The sequence below is a fragment of the Catharus ustulatus genome, chromosome 7 (genome assembly GCF_009819885.2).
Source record: "Catharus ustulatus isolate bCatUst1 chromosome 7, bCatUst1.pri.v2, whole genome shotgun sequence".
Taxonomy (NCBI): domain Eukaryota; kingdom Metazoa; phylum Chordata; class Aves; order Passeriformes; family Turdidae; genus Catharus; species Catharus ustulatus.
Window position 1 is genome coordinate 22,643,619 of NC_046227.1, and position 24,305 is coordinate 22,667,923.

The 24,305-nt window shown below is 45.5% G+C and overlaps 1 protein-coding gene across 2 annotated transcripts in view; it reads right to left on the minus strand.

Moving 5' to 3' along the window:
* The window catches only part of LOC116998503 (unconventional myosin-X-like), an 89,531-nt gene that overhangs the window by 59,105 nt on the left and 6,121 nt on the right, over positions 1-24,305 (minus strand). The window contains exons 2-8 of one of the 2 annotated variants that reach the window (XM_033064199.1): positions 16,360-16,458; positions 10,956-11,114; positions 7,114-7,301; positions 6,738-6,872; positions 2,312-2,436; positions 1,006-1,019; positions 318-402 (exon numbers count right to left, since the gene is read on the minus strand). In XM_033064199.1, coding sequence (XP_032920090.1) covers positions 318-402; positions 1,006-1,019; positions 2,312-2,436; positions 6,738-6,872; positions 7,114-7,301; positions 10,956-11,114; positions 16,360-16,458 — 805 coding nt within the window. Of the gene's footprint in view, positions 1-317; positions 403-1,005; positions 1,020-2,311; positions 2,437-6,737; positions 6,873-7,113; positions 7,302-10,955; positions 11,115-16,359; positions 16,459-24,305 lie in introns of those variants that run through there. The other variant, XM_033064200.2, reaches the window with a different exon arrangement.

Consider the following 24,305-nt stretch of genomic DNA (forward strand, 5'->3'; position numbering starts at 1 on the left):
TGAAGAGCTCCCACCAGCAACTGAATCAAGACTATTTATCCTTCCTCCAGACAGTTCCATTACCTCATCACTTTGCACAAACTTTTTCCTTCAGCACAGAATGCCTGAAGTCTTTTCTCATAAGGAATTTCTATCATCCTCAGCCTCTTTCTCTGAACTCTCCTTTCTGTTTTCCACATGATCACCATATGGCTGGCCTTCAAGAAGAAGTTACATATCAAGTACCTGAAATATCCATGCTCTAACTGACTTACAGCTGCTTCACGTGTTGGACTGGAAACAGGACAAGAGACACATATCCCAGAAAATGAGATTACCTTTCTGCTCCCCGCTCACACCAGCTAGCAGAGCATAAAAGATGTGGTAATTCCGCTCCCCGGGGTTCTGATGTACCACCCTGTTCTGAAACAAAGAATACAAGAGTAGCCAGCACAAAAAGATCAGACTTGTGGTTGCAAAGGCAAAGAGAGGTCCAGGATATAGGTAAATCTCCAGTGCCAATGCACAAGAGGGGCTTCTTGCTTTTAATGATGGTTTTGTCTAAATAAATTCTACATCAAGATCTTTGTGGCTGTGCAACTGAACACACACGTGAACAAACTGAACTTTGTAAGTTCTGGCCCTGCTCCTCAGTGAATTCCTGACTCCAAAGTAAACTACATCCAATCACAGATGCCTGCATTTGGAATTGTACCCTGTATTCTTCTCTGTGGAGCTGTGTTTCCAGGTGCTTCTCTCTCCCTTTCTCCTCAGTAAACAGTTCTTTCTTGGAGTCTGTCTATAATGCAGAGAGTTTATCAAAAATGGGAGAACAGGCTGTGATAGATACAGAGCAAATATTGCTCCTCTGCCTCTTCCTCAGTTGGGACACATGCAGTAGTAACACCTAAGGAGCTGATGTCTGCACACTGTGGTGGAGACAGCCTCATCCAGGGGGAGATCTGGCACTGCCACACCTCCTATGAGGAGGGAGCTCACCCAGCACTCAGTAGAGGTGATACCTACCTTTTCCAGTAAATCTGAACAACATGTTAAGGAAAAAAAAAGTCCAAGAGACAGAAGCACAGATTTCTTGATGATAGGCAAAAAAGTGTTCTAGACACATTGGGATAAACCCTGCAACAAGCAACAAATCATTAAATAACTTTGGAAAGTAGGTAAAGAGTGATTCTAAACATCAACTTAGATCATCCTCTCTATTCACTGTCCAAGGAGGTATGATTTGCCAAAGAGATATTTAAAAGGGCAGGGTCAGGTAGAGCATAGATAACCTAACAAAAGATGAGTCACATTAGGGACACCTTAGAAAGATTAGAGGCCACTCTTATCTGAAAGTCTGCATTGCACACAGCAAGTGTTGCATCAGTCCTCATTACTCCTGCAAGAGACCACTATCTTAAATCTACTGACAGCACAAAGAGCAGAGGCCAAACAATCCAAGCCTGTCATTTACAACAGTAAATTCATCTGGCTGCTACTGCAATTGGTGTGGTCAGCAGTAGCTTTGAACATACATCAAGAAATGTAACCAGGGCAGCTTTGCCTGCCTCATGGAGACAAAAGATCTGCCAAAGCCTTTGGGAGAGAGGTATCTGGGCATACAGGGAAGGAAGTCATCATGGCACAACACAGACTCTATCCAGTCTTCACTGTCCTTGTCACTGGAACAGACTCCCCACAGAAGTGGTCATGCCACCAAGTTCATCAGGGTACAAGGAGCATCTGGACAACATTCATAACTCATATGATTTCTTTTTAGGTAGTCTTGAGAGGACCAGGGGGTTGGACTTAATGATCCCTAGGGTCCTTCCCAACTTCAGATATTCTGTGATTCTGTGACTCGGGTTCCAAGGTCCACTGAAGATGACAGCCCAGAACAGGGATTCATAATTATCTTCTGCACCCAAATATTGTGCAGAATATATGTCTTCTTAGTTTGGTCTCACTTTTCTCAATCACAAGTTCATTGGCAGAGCTAAGGGAACAATTTTATGTGAGGCAAAAAGGATGCCATCAACCTGGGGGGATCTTCCAAGATAGAAAATTCCAGGGTTTCAAGTATCAAGTGTCAAGATTAACAAAGTCAAAAGTCAAACTATGCCCCTACCTAATACAGTACTGAGACAAAAGGTTCCCAGAGTTAGGTGCTGCAGAGCCACAAAACAAACACTTCTTCTCTCTTTAAGTTGCACATTTGCCCACAGTTGTACATTGACTTTGAAAAACTTTGATGAGCTACAACTACAGTGAGCTCCTCCTCATCTTTGCTGACTCAATCCATTTCTGGTCCATCTTCTGCAAAAAAGGATACAATCAGTTACTCGGCCTCCCTGGATGTGTCCATGTTGGGAGAAGTGCAGCTGGATGAACTTGCCAAAGCGGCTGGAGTTGTTGTTATAAACAGTCTTGGCATTTCCAAAGGCCTCCAGAATGGGGCTGTAGAAACAAGGCAATGAAGATATGATTAGTGATGGGATACCATTAAAACAAAGCGTGTGCCCAGTCTTTTGACATTTGCACACTGTGTCCTGCCATGAGAGATTTATTTGTTACAGCACCAGCCTGGACAAGCGGGAAGAGCTCAAGGGGAAGGAAGGATGGCAAGAGCAATTTAACACGCTGCTAGATAAATTTTAAACCTTTGGGATTGCAGCTAATTAAATCAGTCCCCAGTGTGTATGGGCAGCTGGTGCTCACACTGTCAAGGGCATTCCCCACCAGTGTGACTTCAGGAAATGAAAGGTGGCAAGACCCAGCCAGGTTGTGTCCTCAACACAGCACACCCCAAGAATGCAACTGTGTTTTTTCAAGGATTTTCAGGAGCATCAGATATATACAGCAAACACTCTGTAGCTTTAAGCCACATACTCTATATTCATTCTACCCTTTTTTTCCTTCTGCCTTTGATAAACCATCTCTTAAAATTACAGGCAAACATCTTCAAACTAACAAACAGTAACAAAACAATTTGTTTGGGACTTAAATTTGACACTGGAATGCACAAGCTCTTATTACCTAAATCTTGCTTAGGCTGATATAAGTCACATGGTTTCCAAGTAGAGGGACTATACACACACTGTAGATTTGAAAATTATGTAAGAGAATGACATCATCCACTTCAGGTCAAAAAAAGGTGCAAAAAAAAATCTATCACCAAATGTCAGACCAGCCATAAATTGAAGAATTTTGTCTGCTGGTCACCTTCCCATCTTCAGGGGGGAAAAAAAAGTTAAAATACTTGGTACTTGCTTCACAGAACAGTACACAGGAAAAGCCTAAACCGCTCAAACTGACACATTGAATCCAGGATTAAATATTCATTTCTCAATTAAGCCAATTCTAAAATAATCTGAAGGCTTGACAAGCAAAGAATCACAGGGATGCTACAAGAACAGCCTGTATGTTTTCACATCTAATTTTAAAATACACATAGTTTAAAACAAAAATTATCACTGTTATTACCCTGAGAAATACTGGCTTTTAAACATCTCCACAGATCTACTGTGCAGCCTCACTGAAGACTGGGGCAGATATGGGATTACTCACAAGTTAGTAAATACAGCATAAAAAATAACCCCAACTAACCACAACTAGAGACACTCTGGAGCTTGCGGAAGGCTTCAGGCCCTGTGAGTGTTAGGTAAGGGAGAGCTGTGGTTAAGGAAACACTCAACAACCTTCAAGAAAATCCAGGCAGTATTTTCCTAACATTTCTTGAAACAATTGCTTTGAAGTAACAAGGGCAGAAATTAAAATTCCTCTGTTATAACACACTATAACCATAGAAATGCCAGTTAGAGAAATCTGACTGCACAGATCAGGAAAGTTCCTTGCCCTGGAGAATCTGAATTCCAACACCTACACCTCTGAAACAAGTATGCAAATAAGGACATTGCACAGAAACATCCCACTGAGCACACCACTGCCATGAATCAACAAAATTAATGGGGACAGCCAGAAAAAGGGAGGACAGGGTTATGTTATATGACCACCACAGATGCAGTGAGAGTGCAGGAGCCAGCTAGCCATTTTTTGTGGCTCTAAATCATGTTAAATTATGTAAGGAAAGCACAAGGAAATATCTTTATAGTTCAGTTTGGCAATGGGCTCACACACAAGTGCAAAGTCTATCAGGCTTAGTGGGGGAAATAAGCAGGAGGGTGTCTGAGCAGCTGCAAGGCAGAGGGTGGAGTGAGCTGGTTCAGCTCACAAAGCTGAAGACAAAAAGATTTGAAGACTTGGCGGGGTGAATAGCTGGAAAGGTCTGCTATGCTGTGAGCAGCAGCACCCAACATGGAGAGGAAGCTTCAGAGTGAAGCAAGCAAGAAAAAAAACCTGAAAGTTAGCAGAATTTTTAATGAACTGATGGATATTTTCAAGAAGGAAAAGAGACAAAATTAACAGTGCCAAAGGAGTTTTGAGAGCCTGATTTGTGAGAAATACATCAAGCACAAATGTTCCAACACAAGCAAATGACAGGAAGCTGATGAACGCTTTGTTTGCAATGCTGTCTGAAACTGAGAAAGAATCCAGCATTGTTCCTTGGTATGTGCTGGGAAAGGATGAAAATCCACCATGAGTCAACCTGAGGAGGGCCACAGCCAGAGCAAGTGCAGCTGAACTCCAAACACACAAGGTAGGGTCCATAGGAGTGGCAGCAGCTTCTGGGTCTGTCCAGGCCTTCAGCTTCTTGTCTTCAAAGAGGTGACAAATCAGATTCTCTTGCACTCATATTGCAAGAGTTCATGTAGCACTAAGGATGTCCACAGAACAGGTTGTGATCTCTTACTTCAGCCCAGCTCACAGCTGTGACACCTTGCAGACTCAGGAATCACCCACCCACCATCATAAGCTCTCTGGATCACTGTCAAATTATCACTTAACTGCTAAGAGTGCTTGAGCCTTCTAAGCCGCTTGCCTTAAAGCAGATTTTGCAGATCTTGAGTCATGACTGTACTGCTCTTCAGAGTTTTTTCCAATTTGCCTCCATGCCTGCTAAGATCTGCACACCTGCAAAGAATAAATCGTCTAACAAGTCTCTGGAACACCAGGTCCAAGGGCAGCAGCCCTTCTGCTCAAGGCTGCTCTGCTTATAAGGATCTAAAACCCACAATGCTCTCATAGCTGCCTCCTCTAGAGGTTTCTGCAACTATCATAGGCTCCATCTGGGACTAATCTGCAGCTTCAACCTTGACAGTACCAAACTGCAGAACCCCCAGCAAGGTCCTTCAGTCACAGGCAAGACAGTTTTGTGCTGGGAAATTCTAATGTCATTTATTAAATATGATTCAAAGGACAAAATCCATAAAACAGATGTGTATTTCCTGCCTCTTCCCCAGGCTTACCTAAAGTCAAACACCTACTGTCCTCAATTTCTTAGCTTCAGCTTTTTACCTCAGGTTACACCCCCTCCCTCAAAACTCCCCCAACACAGCAGCACAAGAGCCTGTGGTCACACTCAGGACTGCTTCTCTGTCACTCTTTGTTTCCTCATTTTCTCTGCTTCTTTTCACCTCTTACTGGTTTTCCTCCACCACACTTTGCTTCTTCAGGTTTTCTGGATACTTTTTCCCTTCATCTCCCTGTTCCAGCTTAGGTCACCTGTGGGCCATGGTGCCTCATGGGTTTCCCTGCCCTGGAATGGGTTATGGTCCCTCAGGGGTGTCAGGACCTCTTCTGGCATGAAGCATTTTCCCTGGAGTGTGTCTCCATTTCATCATGCTGCCAGCTTCTCTCTCAAACACATTTGATTCAGGCGCCATGCACTCTACTGCCTGATGCCTCATCAGGGCTTAGGTGGGTGGTGGTTGTTCCCTGGAGCCAACTCCCATGGATGGTTCTCCATGAAACCACTTGCCAGGACAGTAGGAGAGCTGCCAGGGACTCCTGGGGGCAAGACACTGAAATACAGGGAGGCTGGGGGAGAGCAGGAGCTCAGGGAGGAAACCAGGAGTAAGACAGACTCACTGGGAGGACAGCTACAGTCGAGAGCTGGAGCATTAATGCTCCAGGTGCCACACACATCCCACACTGCTGTTGGGAAGAAGCCTAATCCATCCATGGACAGCTGGGAGAGCAGCCAGGGTGAGGCATCCCAGCAGGACCACGACCTTCACATTTCCCTGAAGTGACACCATCCAGCTTGGGATCCTCTCTGCCCAGGTCTGGCTCCATCCATGGCCTGGCTGTGCAGAAGGCAGGGACCCCAAAGGCAGGGACCCCAAAGGCAGGGCCCCCCAAAGGCAGGGCCCCCCAAAGGCAGGGATCCCAAAGGCAGGGACCCCAAAGGCAGGGCCCCCCAAAGGCAGGGACCCCAAAGGCAGGGACCCCCAAAGGCAGGGCCCCCCAAAGGCAGGGACCCCAAAGGCAGGGACCCCCAAAGGCAGGGCCCCCCAAAGGCAGGGATCCCAAAGGCAGGGATCCCAAAGGCAGGGCCCCCCAAAGGCAGGGACCCCAAAGGCAGGGCCCCCCAAAGGCAGGGACCCCAAAGGCAGGGACCCCCAAAGGCAGGGCCCCCCAAAGGCAGGGACCCCAAAGGCAGGGACCCCAAGGGCAGGGACCCCAAACACAGGGCCCCCAAACGCAGGGCCCCCCAAAGGCAGGGCCCCCCAAAGGCAGGGACCCCCAAAGGCAGGGACCCCCAAAGGCAGGGCCCCCAAAGGCAGGGCCCCCCAAAGGCAGGGCCCCCCAAAGGCAGGCAGACTCAGCACTCCAGCTGCCCATGAGGGTGACTGTACCTGCTTTCCAGGATGGCTTCTTCCACGTGAGTGCTCTTCTCACACACAGGGGCCCCGAGGGAGGTCTGGCTCATAGCTGACAGGAATTTCAGGAGCAACTTGGTGCTCTCAGTCTTTCCAGCTCCGCTTTCTCCACTGTTAAGAAAAAATAGACATTTCATTGACAAATCCAGGACAGACAGAGCTGATGACCATCCTACCCGCGGCACAGAAGTGATCTCTAGGAACAAACACGCGACATCCCCACTGTGACAAGCAGGGATCAGGCAAAGGCAGGGAGGATGGTGTGGGTATTCAGGCAGATGTCAGTGCAAATGGAACAGCAGGAGCAAGGCGGGTGACGCAGCCATGGAGTAGCTGGTTCTCCATTTCTAACCTTATCAGAACACACTGGCTGTCATGGCGCTTCCACAAGCAGCAGTAGCACTCGTTAGCGGTGGCGAAGATGTGGGGAGGCAGCTCGCCCAGCCGGTGCTGTCTGTACAGCTCTATGGCATCCACACTGTACAGACCAGGGATGGGCTTGTAGGGATTTACTGATGCCAGGATGGAACCAATGTTTGTCTATGGGGAAAAAACAAAACACAGAAAGGAAATGAAGCAAGCTCCTGGGGGAAAAAAAAATCACAACAAAGCCAGATCCTGAAATAAGTCATGGTGAAGAAGAAAGCCTAAATAAGGACATTGGGCTTCAGCAGAGAGCTCCTCAGTTTGGCAAAGAAGGTCAAACCCCAGAGAAGGAGCTGTACAGCTGGGTATGGATGGGGCACTCTGAATTTTGCTGCTTTACCATATAACATTCTTATCCTGTTGTCTTTGTTAAATTAAGCTTACACAATTTAAAAAGCCATGAAGCCATCTTCATACCCAGCTACTCTGCACTGTGCTTGAAGCTGAATAGCAGAGCCAGCACTGAAAGAGTGTCAGGAGACACCTTCACTGCCCTATCTGCAATCCTAGGTAAAGGAGGCTTGGCAGGGTTCAAGAACCTCCTGAATAGAGCTGGAACACAAACACACACACACACTACACATATGTGCAAAGAACCACTAAAGCATATAATTTTTCTTCTGCTGAAAAAATGCTGTTTGATGCAGCTTAAATCATTTGGTAAACCAAATCAAAATTGACAGCTGAAGATGAAGCTCTGGATTTCAAGTCAAAACATTTTTATGTTTTCTAAACATTTTATTTTGAATTTTTTTTTTTTTAAAACTTCACAGTCCAAAAAAAAAAAAGAGGTAGCAAGATTTAAAATAAAATACCCAGAGCACAGTATTAAATTTCAAATTTATTATTTTATTCAGTCAGAAGGAAATTAATTTTGCTTTTTGGGGCATGACTTTCAGTTCAGCCAACCAGCTCAAATCCAGTTATTCTCAGAGCTGCAGTTCAGAGCAATGGTGCCACCTCTCTCCTAAGGATGGCTCTGTAATATGGTCAACATCCATGCTGCTGCTGTGGTGGCCTCCCTCACAGGGACATCTTGGACTGCTCTACTCAAGGAACACCCATTCTCAGCAGACATGACCCACTAAACACTTAGATTGCTGCAGGAAGTGCCAAACTTTGTGGTCAGGGACAACATCTAACATTACTTTCAAACCAAGAACTAACTACAAGTCACTCAATAGATATAAAAGCATTTGAATGCATCTACTGGGGCAGCTGTAAATTAAACACTTGGTGACAAGGAAGACTTATCAGGTCAAGTGAAATCTGAGGCTATAACAATGCCAAGCTCTGAAGCCAGAAGCCAGACTGATAAGATGCTGTAGTCACCAAAATACTTAAATTTATTTATTAAAGCAACAGTCAGAGATCATTGGGGGGAAAAAAAATCACCTAGGCCAATTTACATTATCAGTATGTACTGATATATCATGGATCAAGTCCTGAGGACCCTCTGGCAGGGACCTTTGTGGGCAGAAGTATAATTCATTGGTAATGAAAGCAATAAGCAAGCACATGATCTTTGGCCAGAGAGAGGAAAGCATTGAGTGAGAAGACATGAACTGGGGAAAAAGCATTGTACAAGCAGCTGAGGAACAGGCATTGCCCAGAGACTACAAGACAGAAATGTTCATTCTAACTCTTCTTCCAGACTTTCACAACATCTTTTCTTCTCAGATGTTTCAGTTTGCATTTTCCACTGTAGTTTCACTAGGAACAGAGCTCCTTTCCAGAGAACTTCTGGAAAGTCCTTTCCAGAACTTCTTCCAGTACACCCATCTCTTTCAAAGGTGTTCCTGGGAAACTTTTCCACCACCCAGTTGCAGTCTCCTCATCACATGCATTCCCTTACAGACAATTTCTATCCATAATTTTTAACAGCAGTAAAACTATGTACATATCAGCTGCTCTATCAGCAAGGTAATTGCCCTCAAAGAACTCTCCAAAGGAGAACAAGCCACATGTGGCAAGCCTACTTTGCAGGACAATAGATCCTACTTGGATGAACAGGCATGGTTTTGTTAAGGACAGCACAAAATGTGCCAGTATGGCCCCTGGCTCATTTCTACCTCACTCACATTATGTTGGGTCTACTTTTATTAAGGAATTTGATTACAGGAATTGTAAGAATGAAGAGGGAAGATGCAGGCTGTTGCTGTGCTCACACAATTTACTTCAACAGTTGGGTAGAGCTTGAATAGTGTCTATCTGGAAAACAAAAGGTGCTGTTGAGCTTGTCAGTATTGCTGTAGTAAATTAATTGTGGGTGACAGACCAGTCTAGATACACTGCTACCTATACTCCCTGATCAGAAAGAATCTTTATGAGCTCATGGTGGGGCTGGTAATTCTACAGTGAGGCATTCTTCCCAGTGCTGAGCACATTACAGAGGTCAGGCCCCTCCATACATCTCCAAAAATTTCAGACCCAAGGTGCACATCTGACATTCGTGCACTGTGCAAAAGCAAAAAAAGGTGTTAAACTTTAACACCTTTATGCATGGATGGAGAAGACACAGAACTAATGCTGAATAAGAGAAGGAATGACACATCAGAGCTAGCTGAAAGGCTTAAGGAGATAGGACTGCTGTGACACTGCTGGTGTTGTGGCATTTCTGGTACAAGGCACAGAATGAAAAGGAAAAGAATCCTGCATCACATTTTAAGGTGTAAGGAAGAAGAAATGGCAGGAATATATCCAAATGTGTCAAAAGCTATACAGACACCTATCATGTGTCAAACATGAAGACAAGAAGAGCAGCAAAGATAAGAGCCACCAAAATAGTGTGTGCACGTGGGTACTGTCACAGGGTCACAAACCTGTGTTGACAGACAAAGGTGTCTACAGCAAAAAAAAAGAAAAAGAGAATTTACAGTCTCCTCTGCATCCAGTGCAGGAGGTGGCTCAGAAACAGGGTCACTTTACTGATAATTTACTGGGATACAGGTGCATATGGTTTGGTTGCCTTGATAACAGTTGCTATGCAACAGATTTACATTTTTTCTGTCATATTCTGAAAAATCTGTGTGCACATAGCATGGACAAGCAAGGTAAGAGTAAAGCAAGGTAAGACAGTCTTAGTAATCTATCTTCCTGGCTCTCTCCAAGTGTCAGCAGAGCACTGCCACCCCAGCAGTTCAGGGATGTCTTGTCCCAGGTGTGCTTCCCTCACAAGTCCCTTTCCTAACACTTGTCTCCTTCCTGAGAGGGAAAACAGGAGATGCTATGAGTATTCATCTGTGCAAGAAGAGCAGAGCAATAAAAAAAAAAAAAAATAACATTTAAAAATAAATTTAAAAATTTAAAAAGTTACAATTGCATGTAAAAGCAGGAGAGTTAGGCAACAGGTTTGCATTCCTAGTTTTGTTAGGCAGTCTCTTGGTCTGTCTGGATCAGGAGGGATACTCAGCAACAACCTGTGTACACTGCACTTTCCAGTCTGCTTGGCCTCATAAAGCATGGAACAGCCATAATGGGGAAGCTGGGGAATGAGAATGGCAGCTCATCAAACATGGATGTCCATGGAGGATACAGAGCTGCACAATTACCACAAAGATCAGAGGTGAACATTCACGTTTTGGAAGTTCCTCCATAGAGGCACCTCTGATAAGGGTAGGATCTCACAGGGATGATGGAGCTGGCAAGGCAGAAAAGCCCCTCCAGTTCCTGTCCTCAAGAGACAAGGATAACATCAGTACTTCACATGCAAAGTGGCAGCCCTGAAGCTAAACAAAAACTGTAAAGCCACAAGGCACGAGCACTTACATAGATGTTACCCTGTTGGTAGCGCTGGTGAAGGTTAAGCAGGATGGCAGCTTCATGCAGATCTCCCAGCATGGACATGTCTTCTACCCCATCAGCGCTGGTCTGGTGCATGGGTAAGACCTTTTCTCTGGAAAGGGTGGCCTTGGGGTACTGGAACACCTGGAAGAATGGGGAGAAGGACAAACTAGCTCATGACACCTGGGCACGTGGTCTGATTTCCTACCAGAAATGTGCACCTTTATACTTTGGCATTGGAAAAGGAAATGAATAAGACACAGAGCTGTTCCCTACTTTTATAATCACCCATTCCTGTTCCCACTTATTTGACCCCTCTGGTCAGAAACTATACAGCATACTCCCTTCTTTTGCTACACGGTCAATCTCTCATTTCCACTACTGATGGGGACAAATCAACACAAGGTTACTTCATTTCCCCTGAACAGGAGCAGGGCACCAGCCTCCAGCTGCTAGGCTAGACAGGTATTACACACAGCACTCATGACTGTGAATAATGATGGCAGCTGCTCCCAAGAGACCAGGAACAGTCTTTCACAAAAAACACAGGTGAGATCATGTCTCTGACCTTGGGGAAGTAGAGGAAAAGTTAATTCACATTCCAGGTTTGGCCTGGCCTTGCACTCTCCACGGAAGCAGCCAGAGAGCATCTGGAAGAGTTTGTCATCTCAAGTGCAAAGAAAAGCAAAGCACATGAGGAGCCAAATAAAGTAGTGACATTCTCTCTGTGTGATGACATGTATGTGTATGATACAGCTTTCAAAATATTTGTACAGTGACACCTATTAACTTCTATCACTGCTCTAGGAAGTACTCATCTTTCTGTGCAGTTGCACTTATCTTGACTCAATTGCTGCATCCTTCTTCCTGCCAGAGCTTTCTTCTCCTCAATAATTCACTCTTCAGTTATCAGGTCATCTCCTTCACCCCCTTTCAACACAGCTGAGATTATCTGACTGTTCCCCCTCCACCACATGCACATCCCAGCCCTCCTTTCCTCCTCCTCAAGCACGATGCTGGCATTTCACAAAAGTTATTTAAGTTGCTTCCCACTCTTGGATTCAGCCATGTGCCATCTCCCACCCAGCATCCAAAGCTGTACTAGATGGTAAGCCCCAAAGAGAGACAGATGGGAGACTTCATATAGGCATCCTGTAGAAGGAAACCGGTCCCACAGTAACCTCTCCAAAGAATCTTGTGCTTTTCCTCCTTTCCTGAGGCTCTGGTCTCTACCTCATTTCCACCCCTGCCTGTCAGCCCTCCTGGGTCCCAGCAAGAAATGGCTGATGGGCTCCACAGAGAACAAACTATAATCTGTAGCCTTGATCTAGCTGGTTTCTCCTGCCCAGTTCCTTGGAGCGCTCAGGCTGCTGTCGCTGCTGGAGAGGCCATCCCTGCAGCAGAGGCTGCAGACAGAATGAGGTCACCCAGCCCCCTCCAGCGAGCCACCCCTGCCAGTCCCCTGCAGTCCCAGCTGCAGCACACTGCAGGTGCTCACCCCTTCAGGCTCTGAGCCTGCACCCTGCCAGGGCAGGGCAGCAACAACCCAGCACAGCATCCCTCACAAGATCACCGTGATGCTCAAGCACAAGAGCAGCTCTGCTCTGGAAGGGAGCTGGGGAGGAGAAGCTGGCCCAGTCCCTCAGGTGTGCTTGCCCCATTTCTGACCAGTCACACCTGTGTGGCAAAGAATACTCAGTCTCTTCCACTGGCAGACTCCTTCACAGCCCACATCTGCAAGCATGAGCCTAAATAAAGAAAAACACTTTCTTTCTTCTTCTTCAGAGCAGAGACCTCAGGCACTTTCACAAGAGAACTGAGGCAGCAGAAAGGGGGAATGGGACAACTAAACTCAGGAGGGAGTACAAGCTGCAAATGCACAACATGAACTGGACTGTCAGGAACAAAATCAGTACAGCATTTTCAAACCAGGAGGCAGCAAATGACCCTGGCTCTCTCTTGTCTGCTGACTTACACAAAGTTTGGAAAAGGACAAGTAAAAAACAGTATGATGTGGTCTTTCCTTATACGTGCCTGGTGCTTACTCATTTACTACTGCTCCGTCAGCACTTGCAGCCATTTGGGCCAGAAGAGAAACATTAAGAAAACATTTAGACAAAAAGCTGAGTGGACAAGTGTACTAAAAGATATCAAGCAGCTGGCAGCATCTGTGCCCAGAGGCTGCTATGCACGAAAAGTGATGGGTCAGAGCTCAGTTCCTTGTTTCTGTAAACAACATGGGAGAAAATGGAACCCTGAGGAAGAACAGGGGTCCTAAACACACAGGTAAATTATTAGTAGGGCTTAGATAGTCATTTGTTATACCTGTCTTGAGTCACTTGATTGGTGTTATTTAGTCATCCCTCTCTAAAAAAAGTCTGGTGCACTATCCATAAGGAGCTAAACAGGAACAGGTGCTCTGGCAGGATAGCAACAAAGGTGGATTTGTATTATTGGTTCTGGAGCCCTTGGGACAGAAACACTGCAGAGGTGAAATTTACTCCCTGGAGGAGAAGCATGATGCCACATTGCCATCCCAGCTGAGGCCAAGTTGTCACCTGCCTGTCCCTAAGCCTCTGGAGGTTCATCTGATGCACATCACTGCCTGCCCAGGCAGCTCTGCCTCCCTCAGGCAGAGGCTGGGGAGGTTTGGGAAGTGATGGCTCTGTGCCTCTGGAAGGCACCTGGGACATGTGGAAGAGTTTTCAGGTCCTCCCTGGCACTGGAAGAAAGCTGACTTTTTCCAGTCTCTGTCTCACCAACAAGCTGCAAGGATCATCCATGCTCCTGGACACAGGCACATGTCCCCCAACTGTCAAAGTGACTTTCTTCAAGGAACTCAAGGTTTGAAAGGCAAACAGGATGATGTTCCACCCGCAGAGTCCCAGTAAGGAAGCCTTTGTTACCCCACTGCTCACTCCTGGATGCTTCTAGCAATCTGCCAGGAGAGCAATTTGAAAGATCCTCCCCCATCATCCTGTTCCAGGAAGGGTATGCCAGGTTGATGATCAGCACTACTGAGCTGAATACGATAGCTGAGTTTTTCTGAAGCAAGTAAGAACTCAGGCAAATTGATCTCTCAGCAAAGTTCCCCATATAATATCCCTTTTTTAGCAAACTAACATATAAACCACTAAGTTTAGGTGTTAATAAGCAGATCTTTATTTTTGGGAATAATCAGATTTCAGTCTAACAGGCACCTCACAGCCAAAGATCTCTACTTTCTCACCAAAGACACACTACATTTGCCTCAGATTTAGCCCCAAGTGAGAGTAAAATGACCATGACTCTCTCCAAGACCCTGCATTGGTCAGGAATAAACCAAAACCTGGCCAGTAAACAAGCCAGGATGAGGCTTGCCAGTGCTGCTCATTGGGCTCAGCAAGGGAGAAATTATTCCTTTTCAAACTCAATTCCATCCATTAGTGCCATCCTGAGCACATAAGCAAAGCTCCCACCTGGCATCCAAGTTACATTTATCATAAAGGATTTGGCTGTTTTGTCCAGATCATGGTTTCCAATCTTGTGTTTCATAAGCAAAGCTCCTCCTTTCCTCCCAGGAAGTCACATTTCTGATGGATTTCTTGCTTGAGGTGTTTTTAAGGAAGTGAAAACAAATAACAAAAGCTTTGAAGCATGACTAGACTTTTTACCTCAGAGCTGGAAGAGCTGCAGGGATGCTGGGCCACAGCAAACATGAGGACACTAGATTTGGGGGTCCTAAAAATCAGAGTGATCAACTGCCCCATCCAACCCAAGATGAAGACATTTATCAGAGTTTTCACCTGAGCTAGGACTGCCAGTCCCTCCTACAGGTATGAAGCAATGAATGTGGCAGGTGAGGGAAGCACACAGCTCTTGTGGGTGGCACTGAGTAAAGAAAGCCCTTTAATGATCACCATGTGCTTTTACTGCATGAGCCATAAAGCACATGCTCCTCCAGCCTAGTGGTCTCTTTAGTGTTCCATGGAAGGAAGAAAACCCAAACCCAGTTTGGGTTTTTTTTTTTACACCTGTAAGCCACCCAGCACTATCCTGAGCATATTTTCCAGCATACAGGGCACAGGCTGGAGGTGGGTGCACCCACACAGGAAGCTCTAAAGTGGGATTTCTGGTGTCCTTTCAGAGGTGCCAGGTGGGTTTGAAAGATTTTACAAGGCCCCAGCAGCATGTCAGAAGAGACAAAACTGGGAAAGTCACAGAAGTACTCACCATTTTTTCTCCCTCTTGAGGATGTTGCATTACCCATGATCCCTTAAAATGTGTTAGTGATATCCAGCACCCCCAAAACAAGTCAACTCCTCAAGAAGGGGCTTGAGAGACTACAGTAACCAGATAAAAAATGTGCTTGCTAGGGGAATTTCCATCTCTAAGAAACAAATCAGGCTTTTTATAAAAGAATGATGACTTCAAAACTAGACCTTTCAAGGCAATACTGAAAAATACAGTCCTATCACTGGCTCCACAAACCAGAGTCCTAAATCCCCTTTCCCTCTGTGCCCTCCTTTGTTTGCCAGGTAAGAGGCTGAAGAAAACCTGTCCATTTTTCTGTAACAAAGCAGCCACCTGCAGGGCTCATTCACCAGAACAGCTGAGCAGGTCTAATTGCTCACTGCTGGAGGGCACAGTCCTGCCCATTTCCCCATCCTCCTCCCAGCCCAGGCACCACTCTGACTCACCAAGAACCTCTGTGAAGGCTGTGGATAGTTTTCCCAGGGTCAGCCAGGCGAGCTGACTCACTGAGGACTTGGATGATCCCCAGAGGTCCTTTCCTACCAATATTATTCCATGAGTACTGCAGTAAATGGAGCAGGGAACCACAAGGAGCTCAGGGCTGGAAATCAGGCAGGAAAGGAGCTTGTTCTTACCAATGTTGAAGATCTCTGATCCCAGGGGAGCTTGGCTGCCTGGCTGAGCTGTGCATCTCTGCTGCCTTTACACACTGAGCAGCACAGGGAGCCCAGTGCCACGTGCCCCTGGCCCAGAGGGCTGACAGCAGAACTGCTGAAGCAGCTGGTGGCGAGCACAAGCACCCCTAGAGTGGCACAGACTGCACATCCCGGCAGGAAGGGCTGCTTGGTTGGTGCAGCTGCCTCCTTCCAGGAGCATTTAGCCAATGTAATGATTTTGCCAGGCTTTTAGTGCAACTCCCTCAAAGATGGTGCAAGGAGAACCAGGAAAAGTGAAGTAGGCAGAGAAATGAAGAGAACAAGAACAATCTTCTCCTTTTAAAATTTGTTAGAGCTTTGGCATGGTTTGTAACAGAGGTCACTTTTCAGAGAGAATTGCAGCATTTCCACTGATAAATTGCAACATGATGCTCATGCAAAACCAAGAAGTCCATCTCACAGCTTGGCATAGGCTACAACCTCATGCAAACTTCACTTACCGTGCCATAATCTGAGGTGAAGAGAACGTTTCCATTGGCACACAAGCCAACAGTGCATGGCTGCAGCTGGTCCTGCTCCCGCAGCCATACTCTGGCACCCTGCAAAAACCAGGAGACATCCCATTAGAAAGAACTGCTGCTTCTGAGATCTGCACACAGGGTGCAAACACCCGAGGAAAGCTGGGGGAAACTGCAGCATTCAGAGGCTATTTCCAAGCTACAGCTGCTTAAAATATTTAAGTAAGTGCTACTTACATTTTCAGAAAAACTGTTGTTTTGGTTTTTTTTCTTAATGTAACATAAGCGGAAGAAAAAGCAGCTTTAATGAGCTTCATGCGGAAACTAAAGTAAGGAAACACCAACTTTTATAGAAACTGTCATGGGAAGATACCAACACATAGAATAGTTGGTTTGACTGTCTAAATATTTTAATACTTGGAATAGCCGGTCACTAAAAGTCAGGCTATAATAATAATAGAAAATACAAATAAAGCACGTTTACAATGTCATACACCCACGCATCATTGTAAGTCAAAAAGCTTCCAGAAATCACCAGCAGACAGCTAAAAGGATTTCACAGAGCTTTGTTTGCAAACTCTGGTAAGAATTTCCTTTGGTAATGACATGAGCTGAGTGTTTCTCTGATGTATATATACACTGATGTATACATGACGCTCCTGATGTCTGATGTATGCACTGGTGTTATATATGTTTATATATGTGATGTTTCACATACACTGCAACATCCTAAACTGCTCCGTGTCTCTCAAGACAAGTCTGAGCACAAACCCAGATTTCAGGTAACACACATGCAGGAATCTGCAGGACAGGTAGATCTCATAGCTGCCTAACAAAATAGGGAAAAGGACTTTTCTGGATTGGCCTCTTCTGCCCTGTGTCCCTGTGGGACCTGGTACAAGGAAAAGAGCAAGAGCACAAAGGCAGATCAGGGCGAGCATGACCTGCAACTACAGAGCTAGGCATAAAGTCACACCACATTTCAGCTATTGCAAGCTAATCACTTCCATGTCCTCCCATAGAAATCACAAACTCTGCTTAGATAAATATTGAGAAAAATCCAAAGTGCTCAGCTGTTGAGTAACATTAGGGCCATTCTGCCTTTTATCGACTGACTTTCTTCCTAATTTTTTTTCTGCCCCTAAATTATTGATCACGAGCTTTAAGCCCTTCCTACCCTCTTAATCCCATCAGCACCATTAGCTCTTTGCTTGTAGGCTTAATATGTTTTAAGAAATTGAATAGTGTTTCTATATTACATTATACAAAATGTGAAACACTAATTCTATTTTTAATGATTTGTTTTTAGTTTAGGTGGTTTTTTTAAACTACTTAAGTTGCTCTAAACTCTTTAGTACCCTGGACTTTCCTTACTGTAGGAGACACATCTATAGGCCAACCTCCTGTCCTCCCAATAAAAGAACTGGGTTTAATGACATTAAAAAGGTGTAGATAATTCTAGCTTTACTGTTGTGCCCTGGTCTAGAATTTCCACATCAAGCAGATTAATTTCCCCTCACCAAGTGAATGAAAAACACCATTGCATCTGATCAGCTCCTAAACTCATGGATGGTCTGCAAAGATCACCCTCATGGCCAGTGAACACTAGTGATAGAAAAAAATGGAATCTTATGTTACAGATTTGAGATCCCAGAAAGCTGGTATGAACACTACATCACACACAGACTTTGAGGAACTATATAGAGGATTTGTTACATCCTCTTAGGTTTTCCAAAACTCTGGATGCTTAAAATAAAGTGTCCTGAGGCATCTGGGCAAGACATTGCTGTTGTGAAATCATCAATTTCCCAAACCACATTCTGACTATTGGGCATAAACATATGAACAGCAACATTTGTTTAAGGATAAGGATTTTTTTGCTACTTTCACCAGACTCCAGCTACCACCATGGTAGAAAGCAAAGAGTCAGAAAACAGGAAGGTTGTGTCTCCAAACAGTGGGATGAAAGAAAGCCTTTTATAAGACACTTAGTGTAAACATCCCCAACAGTGCGTTTCAATGCCTTCAGACACCAGTAACCCAGGATGGCAGAGATGAGAGCCTGAGGCAAGTGCAGTTAATCAGAAGACAAGTCTGCACCCTGCCATGCACACTCTGCCCCAGTGCCACAGCACACACACCCTGTATGTGGGAGTGTGCCACCATCACAGCAGCCCACATGGTCTGTCCCTGAAGACCAGAGGAGACAGACTTCCCACTCCCTGAGCTAAGAAACTAACTTGGAGCCACAGGCATCTGACAATCTGACACAGGAGAGACAATTCACAGGCATGAAGACTGTTATTTAATAGGTACCACTTAGAAGGGAAAGGAGGGGAGATAGGGAATGGGATCACTCAGCTATCTTCAACACATACAAATTAACTGAAAGTCCACACTGATTCAGACCCCTTTCCCAGCAGAAGTCCACTGTTTCCTCCAAGGAAACAGTTCTTTTGTACAACACCACACAAACTTATGGCAGGTCCTTCTGCGCGCTGCTAAGGAATAGGCGGCAACACACTGAAAATCCCAGGCACTGTGGTATTTCAGCTGCCCAGAATGACTTACTTCAGTTTACTCTGATGTTGTAGCTGTTTGTTCAACAGCAATTGTCTCTGCACAGCAGAATAACTGCACCCAGTTACGCTGTTTCCAAAAGGAATATTGTGCTGAGACAGCCAGAAAAGGAACCACAGAGCAAATAATTACTGTAACGTCTGCCCAGCCCATGGCCCCATAGCCCCATTTCCTGAAAGGCAGAGTTTGTTTTGGTGCATCTCCTTCCACCAGCCCCTTTTTCTAAACATGAAATTCCCCAAGGAGTCTTGACTAAATACAGGAGCAGATGGTGACACCAAAGAGACTGCCCTCACTTTAGTCCCCTCTCCCCCAATGCCACACATCTCACTGATCAGTTGAAAGGATTAAATTGAGCAGAAAACTTCCAAAAACTGCCAGGCAGCAAGGCTGAACTTCCATAGGAGAAGCAAGGCCAGTAGGACCAAGCACTGCCCAGCAGTGATGTGCCAGCTCTGAGGGACCCACAAGGCACCACAGAGGATGGGAAATCCCTGCTCTTCCAGGACAAGAGTGAAAACCTTTCAGCTTTCATTCTGGGATATAGAAGGTCCACCCTCACCCACAGACGCAACAGTTTCACAAAATGAAGCAACAAGCAATCACCAATTTGAAGACAGAGGAGGAACAGCAGTGATGATTTTGTGTAACCACTTTCCATCAAATTAAAGCTGGCTGAATACTGATCATGCAGTTAACTCAAGCTCCTTACATAATCAGCTCATCCCCTCCCAATTATTCTCTTACTAGAAGTTTATTTGGGTGGTCTATTGCTTTGGTTTTAAAGGGAACAACAGCAGGAACTGAAAGGAAGAATAAAATAGTAATGCACCAGTTCCTATATCAAGGGCAGGTCACTTAGATGTTAAACAAACTCTGAGACCAACATCCTCATTCCTATGGCCTCAGTAACAATCTGTCCATGAACTTGCCTTGCCACAAAGTGCACAGCAAAGCACAATCCTGAAAAGTGATCCTGTACCATGGGGTTGTAATTTAGAAAATAAAGTTGCTTGCACACAGAGAGCAGTGTTTCATCAGTACTGGCCCATGGTCACACCATCATGCCTTCCACTGTGACAGTAAACTCTAAGATGTCATTTCACAGTTCAAATAACATGTGGCACTTTGGAATCCTAGACTCAGAAATAAATAACATTTCCGGCTATTCAGGATATCAAAAAATCAATTGAAGCCACAGATTCCTTTGGCCTTCTATGCCTATGGTTTTTTTTCAGAGCAACTGAAACCGGAAGTTCTCCCTTGCATTCCCACGCCTGTATCTCATCTCAGGAGATGGAGTATGGTGTGTCAGCAGGGAAGGAATAAGGGAGATCTTGTGTGCTGCACGCAGGGAATGGGCAGACAGGCAGCACACAGCCCTTACTGCAGCAGCAAGGCATCCACACGTTAGCGTGTAGCCAGCAGCTAAACCCTCCTCATCAGTTACCCAGCTGTTGAAAGCAGCAAGGTAAGCTCCAGAGGACAAGACACAAAACTGCACCTGCAGGTGCCTTGGCCTCTCCACAGCCTCCCAGCCCAGCAGGAGACTGACATGAGAAAGCACTCCACAGCTCTATCACTCTTCAGAAACAAGTCTTCATCTTCTCTTCTCCTTACTCACATGCTCTGGTCTACCCTTGAATCTCCACGTTTTCCCAGGATGTCCTCTGTCTTCTGGAAACTGCTTCTTCCCAAGCAAGAATGAGCTGCCCCAGCTGAGCTTCAGGACACAACAGTGCTGCCTCTCTCTGGGTACACTCAGACATCCCATTCCTCCTTGTGCACAAATCTACACAACTGCTCAGGAGGGGCTACACCAGGATGGCTGTATCAGTTCACCAGGGGTTATTCAGAGAGGAAAAGTTTTTTTGCTCAGAAGACACTTTTCAGTATGTGAAAGGAGCACACATATGTCTGCTTTTTCCAGTACTTTGTGATTGAACTTGGCTGTCTCAGCTTCCAGATCTACCTACAAACACAATACTACAAGAGACTTCCTTGATTTAGGTAATTACACCAAATCAGCCATCCTGCAAGGGGCAGGCATGTGTCAGAAATGTACACCCCTGCACAGAGTCTGAGACAAAAACCTCAGTGAGTGCTACAAGTTTTCAACTACAAGTGCTATATAAGTAACTCACCTTTGTCCTCCTAACACACTGAGGCTGTTCAGTGGGTATTGGGCATCCAAGCCTTGTGTTTTTCCTGGTGATGGATCCATATGCTCTCCTAGAAGCACAGTGCTGAGCCAGCTCTTTTCCCAGCCTCAGTGGGCTTTGTGGCTGCAAACCACGAGGCAGACTGGGCTAGAAAGGCCCTCGCAATTCAGACAAAGCCGGAATCAGGTTTCAATAAATGCACTTTTCAAGAGATTGATCTGGATGATCATGAATAAGTGATAGAGCAAATATAAAGAGCCTTAGCTAATGGATGTAAGATTGGTGGGGAGGGGGAGTCCCTGGCAGCCTAGACCCATATGGTAAAGAATGCAACTTTGCTGTTTTTCTGATAGTAGGCTGAAATGAAGCCACGGGTTGTATCTGATCAGCAAAACCAGGACCAGATGCTGGAAGGGAGGGGCAGCCCAGGAGGTGATAGGTAAGAGAGACAGAAGCAACAGCTCAGTTGGCAGCAGCCAACATGGAGTAGCTGGGAAGAGGAACAATACCTGCAACAACACTAGGGACAACAGAAACAAAAGTCTACTTCTTGTAAGGCATGAGGAAGACACACTGCAGAGCAAAAAGGGACTGGATTGTACCTGTCTGGTCCCACAATTCCCACGGAGCAGCTCACTGAGCTCAGGCAGCCCCTGCAAGGCAGCAGGGCTCAGAGCTGGGCACAAACTGCAGCCATGGGTCCTGCTGCTCCAGAGCTGCAGCCTAGGCTGAGCCTATGACTCATGCTGGTTCTGCCAATTAGCAACCCCATTCCTCACTAATTAAGGAGCAGAGCCCTCAGTCTGCCAGCAGCTTTGCAGAACAGCAGTATCAGTAAAAGGTTAGTGCATTTTAAATAATGTGAGAGCAGTTTGTCACTTCTGGTCACTGAGGTATGTGCACTGCTTCCCACTCCCCTTTTGCCACCCCCTCCCATCTGTTCTGTTCCTGTCTCCTCCCCCAGTTTGGCTGCTGCGCAGCTTCTCACTCTCCAGAACATCTCCAACTTCAAATATCTCCCAGGAAATGCCTGGTCCATGGAGGTAATTCTTAATCTGCTCAAAGAAACAACTACACGCTACAGGAACCACACAAACTGCTTCACATGGGAATGGAGGGAATGAGCCCCCATCTTTCACATACTTCAGAGCTGCCCTTTGCCATGAACACAAGGTAAACAGAAAGGAGGCAGTGTGAATCCTTCCAGACTTCACTGTACACTCTCTCCAAGCTCAGTTTAAGATGAGCTGCCCCCTGCAATTCCACCATGGGCAATGGAGCCACTCTTCTTCTCGGGTGAAGTAATAGTCCTGCAGAGTTTGCAACCACCTGAGAAATTCTCACCAGTCTTGAAAATGCACACCGAATTTCATTATGTTCATAAAAGTAAACACCACTTCCATGCCTACATTACAAGCTCTTCCCTGCCTAAAACTTTAATTAGGAACTGAACTAAAATGACTTGTTCCCTAAGCACATTAGTCACATGGGTATCTATACATGTGGATTCCCTGTCACATACAGCCACACTGGCTCTCCTACACCTCTTCTGTAGCCCTGGAAGACAGGAGGTAACATGGCATGTGCAAAAGCCCAGCCTGGCCCTAGCAAAACTTTCCCTGACCAGCTTGCAGCTCCAAACCGAGCAACTAAAAGGTATTCCTGCCCTGCTCCAACTTGGGCAGTGCTTCCCAAAGAAGCCTCTCCCTCTTGCCACCCAATATACAGTGAGGCGGCTTTCTTGCACTTCACTTCCTCTCTCAAATTCAGCCAATGGCTTCAAGGGTGAGGCTGGGCTGATGGACAATTGAGAAGTCTTCCAGAATAGAGCTCAGGGCTTCAGGAAGCCACAAGGATACAGTGGTCTGTCACTGAGCAGCCACAGTGCCACATGCTTTGTAAGAACCTCAGACAAGAGCCCTGAAACAGTATTTCTTCTGCAATGTTTATTATGCACAATTTGGGATTATGTCCAACACCTTTTTGCATCTTGCTACATCCTTCAATAATTCCCTGTCTTGTGGAGTTCCACCATCTACTCACACATTATACAGAAATGTACACTTTTAAACCAGACTCATCACTGTGAAGCTGAAAATCCCTTTTTCTTCAGTCAGAGGTAGAGGCACAGAGGAATTCAATCCACCTTCTCTGTCTCATCCATTATCTTCTGCTCTTTTGCCATGTCTCCTCCTATTTGTCATTTCACTAACAAAGTAATCTCAGGTTTTTTAAACTCTTCATGTGAAACATTTTCCTGGTGTTTGCTCATCCTCAATGTCCTTCCTTCAAACACCACACAGAAAGCCAGTGGAGTGCCTTTGAGCTGGGATGCACTATCTATCAATCTGAAATGAGAGTGGAAGTAGGGAAAAATGGAGCAAACAACCCATGTAAGAAAGAAGCTGGGAGACAGGAAAAACAGAAGAGTCTGTGTTTCATTATTTTCTGAAATCACTGGGTACAAAGCATGTGCTAGTAGCAGCATCCAACTGCTAGATGTGGATGGCAGCACTGTAAGTTATTGTAGAATCACAGAATATGCTGAGTTGGAGGCGACCCACAGAGATTATCAAGTCTAACTCCTGGCTCTGCACAGGACCATCCCCAAGAGTCACACCATGTGTTCAAGAGTATTGTCCAAACACTTCTGAACTCTGGCAGGCTTGGCGCTGTAATGATGGAGACATACAGAAGTTTTTAACAAACATCCCTGGAAAGCACCCATCTTGCATCACATTGTGATGCTGAAGTGCTTTCAGTAAATGGAAAGGATGTAAAACATTTTACAAATCAACAGGTCCAAGAGTTCCCAGAGATCTGTCCAATAAAGTTTCTCAACAGCTGATATTAATTTTTTTATAAGTCTGGTAATTCTGAGGAAATTGAGAGTCAGAATCTAAATAGGAATCAAAGCAGTATTACCCCTAATAACCATGGGTCGCTTATTCTGAGAACCCCAGGGAAAATACAGAGGTTTTGCTCTCAGCTGTTGCATCTTAAGGATACTCTGCTGCCCAGTGCCAGTTAACATGTGGAAAGAAGTCTAACCAAAAAGGGTTCTTCTCCCTTAGCATCCAAGCATACAAGATAAGTAGGACCGTGATTGACTCTCATGGCACTGCCCATGTAGAACACAGTATTTCAGTAAGAGTCAGCTCTTGAGGAGCAAACAGCAGCAAAGGG